This window comes from Sander lucioperca, chromosome 1, assembly GCF_008315115.2.
Source record: "Sander lucioperca isolate FBNREF2018 chromosome 1, SLUC_FBN_1.2, whole genome shotgun sequence".
NCBI lineage: Eukaryota > Metazoa > Chordata > Actinopteri > Perciformes > Percidae > Sander > Sander lucioperca.
Window position 1 is genome coordinate 38,505,434 of NC_050173.1, and position 13,569 is coordinate 38,519,002.

Sequence of the window (13,569 nt, forward strand, 5' to 3'; positions counted from 1 at the left end):
TTTTTGCTTCCCGATACCGATTCTGATACCTGAACTTGCATATCGGCCGGTACTGAGTACCGATCCGATACCAGTGTGTCATATATTTTATTATGTTTTAACAACTGTATACTACTATCCCTGTATGGATGTGATATGATTTCTATCTTTGTTGTCGGTTGCTCAGGTTAAACTTTTTGTGAAACATGAACAAACACAAACAATGAACTCCCCAGAACTTTCTTTTATTATCCAGTTTGACAGTCAGTTATAATGGAATAAGAACATAAACTACTCTAAGGTAGATTTTCTTTAGGGCTTTATTATGTGGTATCGGATCGGTGCATTAACTCCAGTACTTCCCGATACCGATACTAGCATTTTAGGCAGTATCGGCTCATCTCTAGCCTCTTAATGACTAGAGATCATGTGAATTGCTGCTCACAGCAGAGGGTGCAGGAAAACATATTTCGAAATAAAACATTTTTGTTTAAAAAAAACTTTTAGGCTATATTTAAATGAACATATTCCAAGATTATCAGATATTTGTATCTGCCACAATATTAACTTCAATGTCCCACATGACTATCTCACTCCAAGGTTAGTCATTCCTGGGTACGTTCCTTGGTCAAACTTAGGTTTACAACTGGTGTCCCACAGCTTGGCCTGGCCATACACTAGATTTATGGAAGCAATAATTAATCCATATATGGACACATACGGTTAGTGCCACGCCCAAAACACCTCCTTGTTTTGCGGGCTTGCTGTGTCCTGTGGTTGCCCTGCCCCGCTGCCAGGAAGTTCAGGAACTCGGTCACCGCCCCAGCCCCCCTACGCCTCATCTATTGTTGGGCAATAGTCTGCGACATCGAAACAATCCTAACCGAAACTTTTCAGGTAACTAATAGCAGGAGATCTTTTTTGATCCGCTCTTGTATTCATCTTTCGATATTTTTTCCCAAGAAGAAGTACCCTGTAAGGTTAGGAGCACAACTAAACTGAGTCACTGCGGGGAGGAAAAGAGAGTAAAACTTTTGAGGCAAGGAATTCCGTAATTCCCGTTCCTCCATTTTGAACTTTTAAACTCCTGTTTTTGCTAGTGAATTGTTTTCGGTAAGTTCACAACGTTACCTTACTAACTATGTTACGTGGAATAGTTAATTGTACAGCGCATTAACACGACAGATAAAGTTGTTCGTAGTATTAAAGTAAGCTAATGGAGCTAGCGTTAGTGTTGTCGCCTAGCATTAGTTAGCATTAACAAGGTGCCGTGTTTGACACACAGTAACGTTACGTAGCTACGTTAAGCTCTGTTGGCTCAAGTGTTAACGGTGACCTATTAATAAGAAAATCTGTTAATTTTAATCAACATCGGGTGAATACTCGCATCGTTTACTTGTTATAGTGTCAATTAACGTTACTTTAGCTGGGTAAAACCAAAGGTAATGTAGGTAAAGTTAGCTAACATTACAACAGGTGCAGGTGCTGTGCTTAAAGCTAGCTACTTAACGTGAGCATTAGCTAGCGCTTAGCTAACGTTACGTTAGGTGTTCGACCCACCCTGTTGCTTCTACATTATCGAGTTTAACGTTAAATGTGTTGTTTTTGTGTTAAGGACGTTTCTTTTTTGGAAAGGGCATTCCAACTATCATACGATACGCCATCTTGTTGTTGTTTCTTAGGCCAAATGGTTTAACGTTAATTTGCTGAGAGTTTAAAAAGTAATTTCACCCAATTCACATTCATCTACTACCCCCCCAGTGGTATCTATCCTTGCAGATAGTTTTGGTTTTATTTGATCAGATTTTGAGATATCCGTTTCTGAGACTTCTTGTGCCACACCCATACAGAGGTGAACCAGTTACTCGGAATTATTAGTTATATATGGAACTATTTCTTAGGTAGAAGCAGTTTCATTGGAAATTGTCCACACATCAGCAAATGACACCAACATTATCCGCATGGTTAGATAAATCCAGGGAACGTATTTTTAGGTGGTTTGTGTGATCTTTTTGAATTATAGTGGATGAGAAACCTTGCAGTGGCTGATAAATAATTGTAGATTAAAGCCTCTGTGTAGTAGTAGGGAAGTGCTTTAATATTTGTGTTACAACTGTGCCAGACAATCTGCATCCATCCATACTGGCTGTCTTTTTGATTAAAAGTTAAAAGGTGCCATAGATCATAACAAGTAGCCTGTACCACAGACAAATTCAAACATTAGTCAGGATTTTTATGCAATATCGAAGCACACCCACCCAATAAGCAGTTCAATATTAACATTAAGAAGTCATCATTCAAATGTTCTCCTGGTGTTTTCAATATTTTAGCCTCTTTGTTGACAATGTAGGTTAGTGGAAATCGACGACATTCTTCTCAGAATACAGCTGACCAACTTTTCAGTTGAGGCCCCTCATCCCTCAGGGCTTGATGATTATCCCTGCCCCTCCATGTTAGATAGCTAATCAATGGAGTTGCAGTTGCTGCCTGAAGAGGAATCGAAATTGGGCCACAGTGTTACTGGGTTCTGCCTTTGGCAGTCCCTCTGCGAGGGATGGAGCATTGCTGGCTCAAAGAAGGACCTTAATGTTTTGACTAGTGTACAAACTTTTAGAGACTAGTCTGAAAATCATAAGGAAGCTTCATTTAGGCAAAGTAAGCAAACGTCTTTTTTATTATTATTTTTTCTTGGCAAACCAAAAGCCTGCCCTCTATAACATAGAGCCATATAGATATTGAGAGTTTTGGAAGACAAATATGTTCATGTTTGATGCAGTCTAAATTGTGTCATCTTTGCATTTGTAGAATGAACGCGACTCAGCCCTGGTCAGCTGTTCCAACTTTTTTTTCTGACTTTGACAATTTTTTTTAATCCCCAGAATTCCAGACACCATGACAAACATCAACACAGCTAACATCAACACAGCTAACATCAACTTCAAATGGGACCCAAAGAGTCTAGAGATCCGTACTCTGGCTGTGGAGAGGCTGCTGGAGCCCCTGGTAACCCAGGTAATGTGAACCCAGTTTTCATTTATATTTCGTATATATATATATATATATATATATATAATGTATTTTAAAACAATAGCGAGTGACATATCCCGAAGTAGCTGCTTCTGTTGTTGAACCATTTTGTATCCCTGCCATAGGTCACCACTTTGGTAAACTCCAGCAACAAAGGCCCATCTAACAAGAAGAAAGGACGCTCCAAGAAGGCTCATGTTTTGGCGGCATCTGTAGAGAATGCCACCCAGAACTTCCTGGAGAAAGGAGAAAAGATTGCAAAGGAAAGTCAGTTCCTAAAGGATGAGCTTACTGCTGCTGTGGAAGATGTCCGCAAGCAAGGTATATTGAAAATGCATATTGCAAAAGTGTGTGCTTTCCAGCTTGTACAGAGTGCTTCTTAAGATGGGAAGGATGATAAATAAATCAAAAGCTATGTACATATCATCTGCCCCAGTGGAAGACTTGAAATAAGAATATGTTATGAGCCTGATAGATTTCCTTTGGCTATGGGGTAAAGTGTTTCCCCTATATGCATTCAACAGCAGTATAGTCTCGCATTGCCAGACCTATCGCCAAAGTGCTGCGGAGGAAGGTCTGGCAACATTCCAGGATGGGAGAAAAACGTGCTCTGTTTTATTGGCATTTCTTTAAACCAATCGCAATCATCTTGGGCGGCGCACCTGGACGCAGCTACGGTGCCTCTGTAAAATAGCCTCGGGAAGGAACTTGCTTTGGTGGAACACGTGCACGTAGGGAGGCAAGCTCTGGAATTAAAATGGCTGTCGAGTGTGTGATAAGAATTTTACTCCCAAAAAAAAGGTAAATATAATTTGATTGTCGGTTGTAGCTCGGAGGATGTTTCCCGAATCGACCGGAGTTTAGAATGCCAACACAAATAAAGCTGAAGTTGAGGGACATCTGGCTGAACTTCGGGCGGCACCGGAACAATCGCGTAAATTAAACCTTGTTGATATAGACTTAACAGCAGCGCAGCACTGCTGCTCAATGATTAGTGCCGCTGCTAGGGATGTCAACAGTTAACTGTGAATCGCTCAACACAGACTATTTTTGACCGGTTACGCATGTTGGTCTATAGGTTACTTTGCATACACGCTCCGCTAATGGCTTCGCTGGCTAGCAGTCTGAGGTAAAAGGTGCCGAGTAAAACTTGGAGGAGTGTGGTGTTTGCACTACATGGTAAAATGGAAATAGCTGGTCCACCTTAAAGGTCAGTCCACCTTAAGTGAGCCTGTGCCGAAGCTGTCGCTTGCTTTGGGACTAACCCCCTTAATTTTAATTAGGTGGCAAGCAAGACACAGGACTTTGCTTGGGTCTTGAGGAGTTTATTCACTGACAAATGGCACTGTACATGCACTGTTACAATCACAGCTATAACGTTACTACTAACTTCATACTCAGTCACACACACGCTCTCTTTTTCTATCTTGACCGCACACTCTAACGTTATGCACTCAACCTACCACTTATTACAAGTTGTTCCTTACAGGAGTTTGCCACTTCTATGACACATTTTAGTTTAAAAACACTGTAAAAATACATATCTAACTGTAAAGCGGGGACCCTCTGTGTGTGTGTGTCCATTGTCTTTCAAATATCTCGAAGCATTCAGCCGATCTACTTTACACTTTGCTGGTGTACTTCTGGGTAACCAATGATGCGGTTTTGATGCAGTTTCGACATGCGACACGTGCAGTATTAATGAACTGTGAAACTTAAAAAATGAACTGTGAAACTGACCTGACGCGTGGATGCTGTTGCACAAAAGACATCACATGCAGCATGCTGTTGTACGAGCCTCTGTACAGCAGCGGGGTTGCTACGTCCATAGCGGGCTCATTGACTGCGGTTCACCGGCTCTGACTGTGGTTCACTTTTTGCTGCTACCAACGTTACATGATTGCAGGATATACCATATACTAATCGATTATTTGATTGATCTTTGGAGCTCTACACTTAGCTTGTTAGTCAAATTATATATTTTTGAAATTTCAGATGACTTTGGTAAACTGGTTGGTATGGAAAAGAGGCTGATGATGGTCATGATGAAGCTGAGTTTAGTTGGATAAAATGAAGGGGGAGGGGAGGCGGGTATTTTGTCTCCTTTATGTGAAGTGCCTAGCAGGAGTTATTTGATTTCATTCTTGTAGGTTGCTTAATCAAGCACTGCACTTCAATTCATGTATTAGACATACTGACAGGTAGTAAAGGTGACACAGGAAAGTGTGGAAAGAGAGGTGAGGGCAGAGTAGAAGGACAGGAGGGAGGATGAGAAGCAAGAAGTCTTAAAGTATTTTATTTTAACGTAATTTAAAATCTACAACTGAGTCTAAAGTCTACCTCATGTCGGCGAATGTGCTAAATATAAATATACAATATAAAATATCGAGAGAGAGAGTATTTTATTCAGTATATTGTATATGGAACAAAATCACAATTGCAATGTTAGGCGGAAGAGACAGATATTCCACATTAGGGCTGGGCAATAATTCAGTATTATCGTCTTAAGTCAACAATATGATTGGAAAATACAAAAATTAGGTAATGTTTTTGTTTTAAGAGTTTTTTTCTGATGTAATCAGAATGTTGAATAGCGATTTACATCTATGTTGGAACCTATTCTTAATAATATTGTGATAATAACTCCAACCATATTGTTCAGTCCTAACCCATATCACTTGGCCCGTCAATATAAATCTACTATAGTCATCCTATTATTATATAAAGCTGCCTTCACTCTTTTGTTTGAGCGGTGTCTGACCTTTGATAGACCCTTGTCAGGAGCAGAATCATATAGTCAGCTTGATTTACTTTTGTTATCCCATTCAAACCCGTGACAAAAATGAGTCCTTCGTGGATCTTTGTGTCAGCATGTAGGACATATTAGTTTGTAGCCTCTGCAGCTAAAGTGATCTATTCTGATGATGACAAAATCAATCGGCATAATGGTGGTGGGGATTTGTCTGGCATTTTGTGTATAGGGTTATCTGTTGGGTTGCTTAGTGGAGTACCAGTTGTGGTTGTGTGACAGAATGAACAACTTGTGCATCTCGAGACCTGAATCTACTATCAAATCACCAGCTAATTACCCAATTAAATTACCATTTGGCTTGCGATAACGGATTCATAACAACCACACTCGCAAGTCTCATTTATTCCTCTCTGCTCCGGATATCGGGCTCTCTTTTGACACACTAGAAGACCATTGAGACCAGGGGCTTATGACTTGAGGGAGGCTGTTATCACCTTGTGAAGCGATATTTGTGTCACTATGTTTTTTCTCCCCAGATGCCCAGCGAGTTAGATGTCCCCTGCTCGAGCTCCGCTCTGAGTAGTTGGGAAGTAGATGACATGTCTCTAGATAGCCTGTGCAGTGCTCAGTGCCCAGGAATGTTACTGTAGTTGTGGCAAGCTGTCACTGGACTGGAATTCACTGACTGTTGTTAGCTGGTGCCTCCGCCTGGCTGTCAGCTATGCCATGCTGCTCAGTGGAGCGTGCCTAGACTGATAATACGGCTATTGAGTAAAGTAACACCCCCCCCACCACCACCACCCCCTTTATTCAGAAAGTATTTTCCACCCAGCTGTGGCTTACCAGCTGTTTTTAAAATGGGAGAAGAAAAAAAATATTCTGACATGATCATTAAGAATGACTGTGTATACATGAAAAAGCATGTTGAAGTGGCTAGTGGATGAAGTTTTTTCCACCATTTGAAATTTAGTGGATGTTTTTCTCCTGTTAACGTATTCTCGGAATATTTAAAATCCTATTTTATTTACCATACGCATCACTAAAATCAAGACATTTCTAATAAATAAAGACTTTTTCTATATGCAGCCCTTTCTGTCTGCTTTTGTCCTTGTTCTCTCTGTGTTGCCCTTCCCTCCCTGTCTGTGTCTTTGTTCTCCTGCTGTGTGGTGGGCTTATTGTGTGATATACATTTTAATCATTTCATCATGCACTTGGTGGGCCGCAGGTGAGCGTTAGATAGATGAAAGTTTATTAAAGGAGCACTGATCACTATCTGTCCCCTGAAAATGGCCTTATTGATTTTGTTCACAGTGGGGACTAACAGCCTTAGGTGAGGACTGTCTTTCAGATCCATGTTGTCGATCATTTGCACAAACTGCTTTTCTGCTCCCTGTCGGAGTAAAATGATCAGAATCTGCGTGAGATCCCTGTTCTACAGGTTTGCTAGTGCAACTTTTTTCTCTTTAAAACATTGCTTACCGAATTTTTATTGGCAGTTGACAATTACTGTAATCAGTCAGTCACGGAAGTGATTTCCCAACACACAAAAATCAAACGACGCCTGAATCTTAGTTTCTCAATGTGAGGTGCTTTATTATTTTCACATCACTTTAATTAAAATACCTTTTGTGTCTTTTGTCTGTCACTCTGTTGTGGAGCTGAAAGTTGCTTAATTGACCAGTCGATTGGCCAAAAAGTGATCTGCAACTATTTTATGTTTCGACTCATTGGTTCGATCATTTTTCAAGCAGAACTACCAAATATTCCCAGGTTCAAGCTTTTGCTCCTGCTGATAGCTTGTTATTTATGTTTCCTTTACTAAGCCGAATAGTAGGCTTGGTCGATCGTTTATATTTTCAGATCATCCATTTGTGGTTACTCGAGATCGCCGATATGCGATCTGATCGCCAGTCTGACAGGCTGGCAACGTTAAACATGTAATTGGACGTAACATACGTGGAGCGGCTTCTGAAACTAGCTGCACGGTCTTGGCTGTCCTGCCTCCTGCCTGGCTGACGTGCAGCGGTAAGCTGATAGCGTCTTGCTTCGGTAGCTTGACACAGTTTATTTTGTCATATTCATTACAGCGGCCAAATATCCACTTTACATTTAAACCTACACTAGTTCCCTCAAGCACTCACAGCTCTCTCCTGCTTTCAGCGATTTTCTCGCTAATCCCACAGTTGTTTACACGCTATTAGCTCCGCTAGCTACTTTAGTTTAGCAGTTAGCGATGTCTTCTGTCACTCTCCGGTATCCCTGTTAATTAGCGTGTCAAATGTTTTAGCTATTTCTCTGCCTCCTATAGGGATAATTGTACATGTAATAACTGTAGTTTATTTGTCGCGTTGGAAGCGAGGCTCAGCACCAGGAAAACTCGGTTGTTAACATAAGCTGCCGTAACCTAGGTCTCAGTAGTCGTTGCTGACCTGATCTAGCTCCTGTTAGCCGTCCCCTAGCAGCAGCCGGGAAGCCAGGGAGGCCGAGTGACTGTCCTAAAGAAGCATAGCCCGTCAGACGTCAGATCCATGGAAAAGAGACGGCAAACGGGTTTGGAATTACCGTAAGGATTTAAAGTTCACTCGTTACTCATGCTGATTAACTTGGCTCAGCGGGTGGATTTACCGCTCCTCCAGAAACATCTCTAAATGAACAGTAGGGTGCAGATCCTAGATATTATTTTAACATCTTAGTTCTGATAGTAAGTTAGTTAAAATCACTTTAATATAGACGTAGGAAAAATCAATCGGCAATCTTTTTTTCAATCGTCGATATGTGATTTCATCGCCCATCGGCACAAGCCTACAGTCCAGTTAAGCCTGTAACTTTGCAACATTAGCCTACACTTGTACTGGTCCGTAAAGTTGGATGTAAGACATTCACCAGCTTGTTGATTCACAGTAAATTGAAGGGGCACATATTTGATAAACAATACATCTTGACTATAATTGAAGGCTTTCTTACCAATAACATCTTTATGCACTGTAGTGCTAATAATAATAAAAAAAGAGATTTACAACTATAATTATAATTCTTTACCTGTAAGAACTTTTATTCATTGCATTAATATGTCCACTATTGAATACATAAAATAAGTCATGACAGACTAATTCATCTTGTAATAACTTTATCACATATTATATTGACGTGCATTCATTGAAATGCTGAAATGAAAATCCATATCCCTACCTACATGATTATTCAATAGAGCGTCATTTTTTTCCTTCTGATAGTTGTTTTGAGAAGATTTATACCACTCGTCCAATTGACAAACTCCAATTTCCAAAGCAAATGCTGACTTTCAGTTCTTTTTTAGAGGTGGCGTGAATGCAAGTCAGCGGATAGATTTAAACTAGGGCTGTCAGTCGATTAAAAAATGTAATCTAATAAATTACATACTCTGTGATTAATTAATCGAAAAGAATCGCATACATAATTAACGGTGCCTGAACCGATACTTTTTAAGAAAGTAAAAAAAGAAAAGAAAAACAAAGGGTACTAAACAACAGTCGGTGACATTAAAGAACGGCTCGTTTATTGCTAAGGCCATATGGTCAAAATTAAATGATTTAATAATAATGTATAACAAAAACAACAGCTTATTTCACTAGTAAATTGCTGTTGAACGACAAAAACAACCACCAGATGGGAAAAGGACATTTACAATAACTTGAAATGCACCACGAGGCTGTAGTTTACCAGTTTCATTGAACGCACCATCTGTGTTGTTTTTCCGATGGCAGCAGCAGATTGTTACATACTAGTGTTGAATCCTCTACAGTAAAACACAGTCAAACTTTACACCGTTCAGCGTTAGCTGTCAGCATTGTAACCGTGTTTAATCCAGCTACTAGCTAGCGGTAGGCTAACGTTAGCTGCTGTCGAGTATAGTGTTAACTAGCGTCATGTGCAGCGGTGTTTGTGTTGTCTGTATCGTCTGTTTCAGAGCATCAGAGAGAAGTGCAGACATATCAGTGGCACCAGATTTCGGTAGCCAGGGTTGGCAGGAAGAAGATTTTTACAAGTAAATGATCCAGGCAGCACATTCTCGTCTCCCTCCTTCATTTTACAGTCGAATGGTGGCTAGAACAGCTCCGGGTCAAACGTCAATATGGAATGGATTAATCTGCGTTATTTTTTTTTAACGCGTTGTTTTCTCAGATTAATTAATCAGAATTAACGCGTTATTTTGACAGCCCTAATTTAAACATAGACAAACCGAAGCAGATTTGCTTTAGACGCTGCTAATGATGTCTGCTCAAATTGAAAGTGCTTCTACTTGAGTGAAAATATGTAGTTATTCTGAGTTGCATGACTCGAGACACGGGTGCAGAAAGGAGGTGGTCTAGAAACTGGACTGCTTGTGGTCAGAGCACACAGAAAACATTCCAGAGGTCAAAGCCAAGAAGTCACTTAACGTTGTATCTAAATACAGCTTCCTTGTTATCTTGGAGTGATAGAGTACACTGCCCCTTTGACGTTAAATGAAAAAACACTCGGCTCTTACTCGTCACTATTCATATAGCCAGTTTATAAGATTTGGTAGATATTGCAATCCATTTTTCAGTGTTGCCTCTTTGAAATACCATGCTGCAACATTTTGTTACATCCCTAAACTATAACATATTCTCTTTGAAAGCATCCACAATTGTTTAAACTGTTTACCATATTTAGTTTTGTGGTGGCTGGAGTCAATCCCAGCACACAGTCAATAAAAGGGTAAAAGTACACCCTCTATCATAGCATGTCTTTGTAAGCAGTGTTGCCAAAAGACTAAAGCAGCTCTATATACATGATTGTCATAGAAAAAGTATTTAGCAAGACAGTAACAACTGATGGGAATGATCTGCCTCTAAACTAGTTTTTAGTCTTTTTTTTTTCCAGAGCACACCTCATCGCTGTAAGAGAATCACTTACTGTATGTTACTGCTTGCAGGGCTCCAGACTAACTTTTTTCACTAGGAGAACAGTGGCCCCCAACTGAAAATTTTAGGGGCGCAACCAGAAAATTTAGGGGCACACACCGTAAATCAACATGCTAACCAAATATTCACATTTCTACTAATTTCCACTGTATTACTAATAAATGCATTGATAATAGATGCAGAAATTACAATGTGCTGTTTCAAATTCAGTGTCACTTTTGAAGATGCAACATAGGTTAACCGACAGCACCATCGTTGTTATGAAAAAAAGAAGAAAAAAATAAATAAATAAATAAATAAATAAATATATATATATATATATATATATATATATATATATAAATAAATAAATAAATAAATAAATAAATAAATAAATAAATAAATAAATAAAACCCAACGGTACCTTTTTTTTGGTACTTTCCCTCTATAATTACAAAACAATTATTTCAGTTGTAAAAATTATTGTCAAACCTATTTATCCTATGTACTTAGAACATTGTTATTTTATTAATTAAACAAAATCCTCCTCCTCCCAAACCTATCCCTACAACCTATTAAATTGAATAATTATTCATTTCTTACTCACTGTAACTTTTATTCTTGTATATTCTTTTTTATCCTGTTTAATTTTCATGACCGTTTTTAATTGCTCTTTAATGTTTCATGTAAAGCACTTCAAGTTGCCTTGCCTTACAACCTCAGCCTGTCAGTCAGTCACCAGGGCACAGAAACCACCGTTGTGCCTGCTTAGGAAGTGTAACGTCAACAGCACCGCGACCGCTTTTGGCACTCCATTAATATCATATCGCAGCAAACGCTGTCTGCGTGAAGTTTTGAAAAACTGTAACCACACTTGAAACCACTTTATCGGCATCTCTGTGACTCACTGTGACTTCAACAAAACTGCAGAGCCGACGTAGTTTGCACCATCCGCTGCTATGCGTGTGTGTGCGAGTGTGTCTGTGAGCTCCGCTCTGTCAATTTTCAGAGAGCACAGATAAGCTTAAGCTTACGCACTCTCAGGTACCGAAATTTCGACGTTTAATGTGTAAAAAAGGGGGCAAATATACTGGTCGCACATGTGCGACTGGATGTAAAATTCGGTCGCACATGTGCGACTGGATGTAAAATTCAGTCGCACACTCTCAAATTTTGGTTGCAAAATGTGACCATTGGGTCGCAGTCTGGAGCCCTGGCTTGTCATGTCATTGCTTCAGTCTCTAAGAGCTGTACCACATCATAGGAAATTGGACAAAATAAGTACTTGTCTCTTTTTTGGCTTTGGATATCAAATACAGACGTAGCTGTTTATAAGGCATTTTTTAGAGTTTGAATTTGGCTGTGCCTCCACTGAAGTAAACTATTTCACGGATTTACTGTCTTGTTCATAATGTGAGCTTACAAAGTCTATTTGTGTGCCCAGTCAACTGTGCAGGTCCATCCAATGTAGGACAAAGTGTGGTGCTGGACAAACCAGACAGTGAGCCCTTTGTCGTGGCTTTGACCTCCTTTTTTTATATATAGAGATCTGTGTGTGAATGTCTGTGTGCAAGCAGAAATAATTACTGGACATTGAAGAGGTGTGTGTGTCTGTCTGTGTGTTTCTTTGTTGCTCTGTGTGACACGTGCTGACCCTTAGCAGGCAGGGGAACGGCATCAGACAGTTGCCTCTCTCCAGATGTAGACTTCTGTTGCAGTTAACTTGTAGCCTGGAACGGATTGTGACTGCTCTGACTGCTGCTGTCAGCTTCTGTAGACTACTACTACTATAGGCTAATAATACCTAACTACTAATAAAACAGTTTTATACATGAAGGATTATGTCTTAAAGCAGTTACACACCGGGCTGATAATCGGCCGTTGGACAGTCTGGCGAGGTCAGTGACTCGAGTCTGTTCGGTGTGTTCTGTGCCGTCGTCCGTTGGAGGAGCTGTCGGCCTTCATTTTCGCCGACCTGACATGCTCAGTTGTAACTGTGTTTACGTGTTTAAAACTGTGTTTTCATTTTTTGGGCGACAATACAGATTAGCGCAGCCTGCTGTTATGGAGACGTATTACGTCTCGTCACTTTGGTGTGTTCCGAGGCATTTTTTTGACCAACTCGGGGAGACTGATCAGTCCAACTGCCTTTTCTGCCAACGGTCGGCCGTCTGGTTGGTCTGTAACTGCCTTTATGTAATGGATAGCAAAGGAAGGCAGTTCATTGCATTGAAAAACAATTATTCTATGGGATTTTGCGATACATTGATGAACCGTTTTTGTGTCTCATATTTTCATATTACAACCTGTTGGTGAATCCTATGCCTTCGTGATTATAATGTTAACAGCTTGATAGTAGTTGGGAAAACTGCTTCCTGGTCGCAGACAACCAGGGATTAAGTATTCCTTTCAGCACTATGAAAGCTAATTCAAAGTGGTTCAAAGCTATAGCTGTTTTTTGCTGGTTCAAAAGTCTGTTTCTGAACCAGTTTTCATTTGAAGTTTCAGTTTAACCCTCAGATCTAAAGCAGATGTTTTGTCATTCTCAGGAGAGTCAATGCGGCAGGCTTCTGGAGAATTTGCAGAAGACCCCTGCTCATCTGTGAAGAGGGGCAATATGGTTCGTGCTGCCAGAGCCCTCCTGTCAGCAGTCACACATCTGCTGGTGCTGGCAGACATGTCTGACGTCTACAAACTTCTACTGCAGCTTAAACTGGTGAGATGGTTACATCCTTCTGCATGTTATACATTACAAACAGGCTTAATCGTAATTTCAGAGAATAAAATCTTTCCCCTCAATAAGAAAAATACCTTCCAACAACAACAGTATTACCAACTGATGTATATCAGTACTGCATACTACCAACCTGATACTATGGATGACCGCATTAAGGTATTAATTTGATT

The 13,569-nt window shown here is 40.1% G+C and overlaps 1 protein-coding gene across 3 annotated transcripts in view; it reads left to right on the top strand.

The window, feature by feature from the left end:
- Positions 1-611: 611 nt before the first annotated feature.
- Positions 612-13,569, top strand: part of ctnna1 (catenin (cadherin-associated protein), alpha 1) — an 89,281-nt gene continuing 76,323 nt past the window's right edge. For 2 of the 3 annotated variants that reach the window (XM_036004007.1, XM_031319736.2), the window contains exons 1-4: positions 765-1,092; positions 2,859-2,991; positions 3,132-3,327; positions 13,212-13,378. In XM_036004007.1, the coding sequence (XP_035859900.1) occupies positions 2,872-2,991; positions 3,132-3,327; positions 13,212-13,378 (483 nt within the window). In that variant the 5' untranslated portion in view covers positions 765-1,092; positions 2,859-2,871. Of the gene's footprint in view, positions 1,093-2,858; positions 2,992-3,131; positions 3,328-13,211; positions 13,379-13,569 lie in introns of all 3 variants that reach the window. The other variant, XM_031319737.2, reaches the window with a different exon arrangement.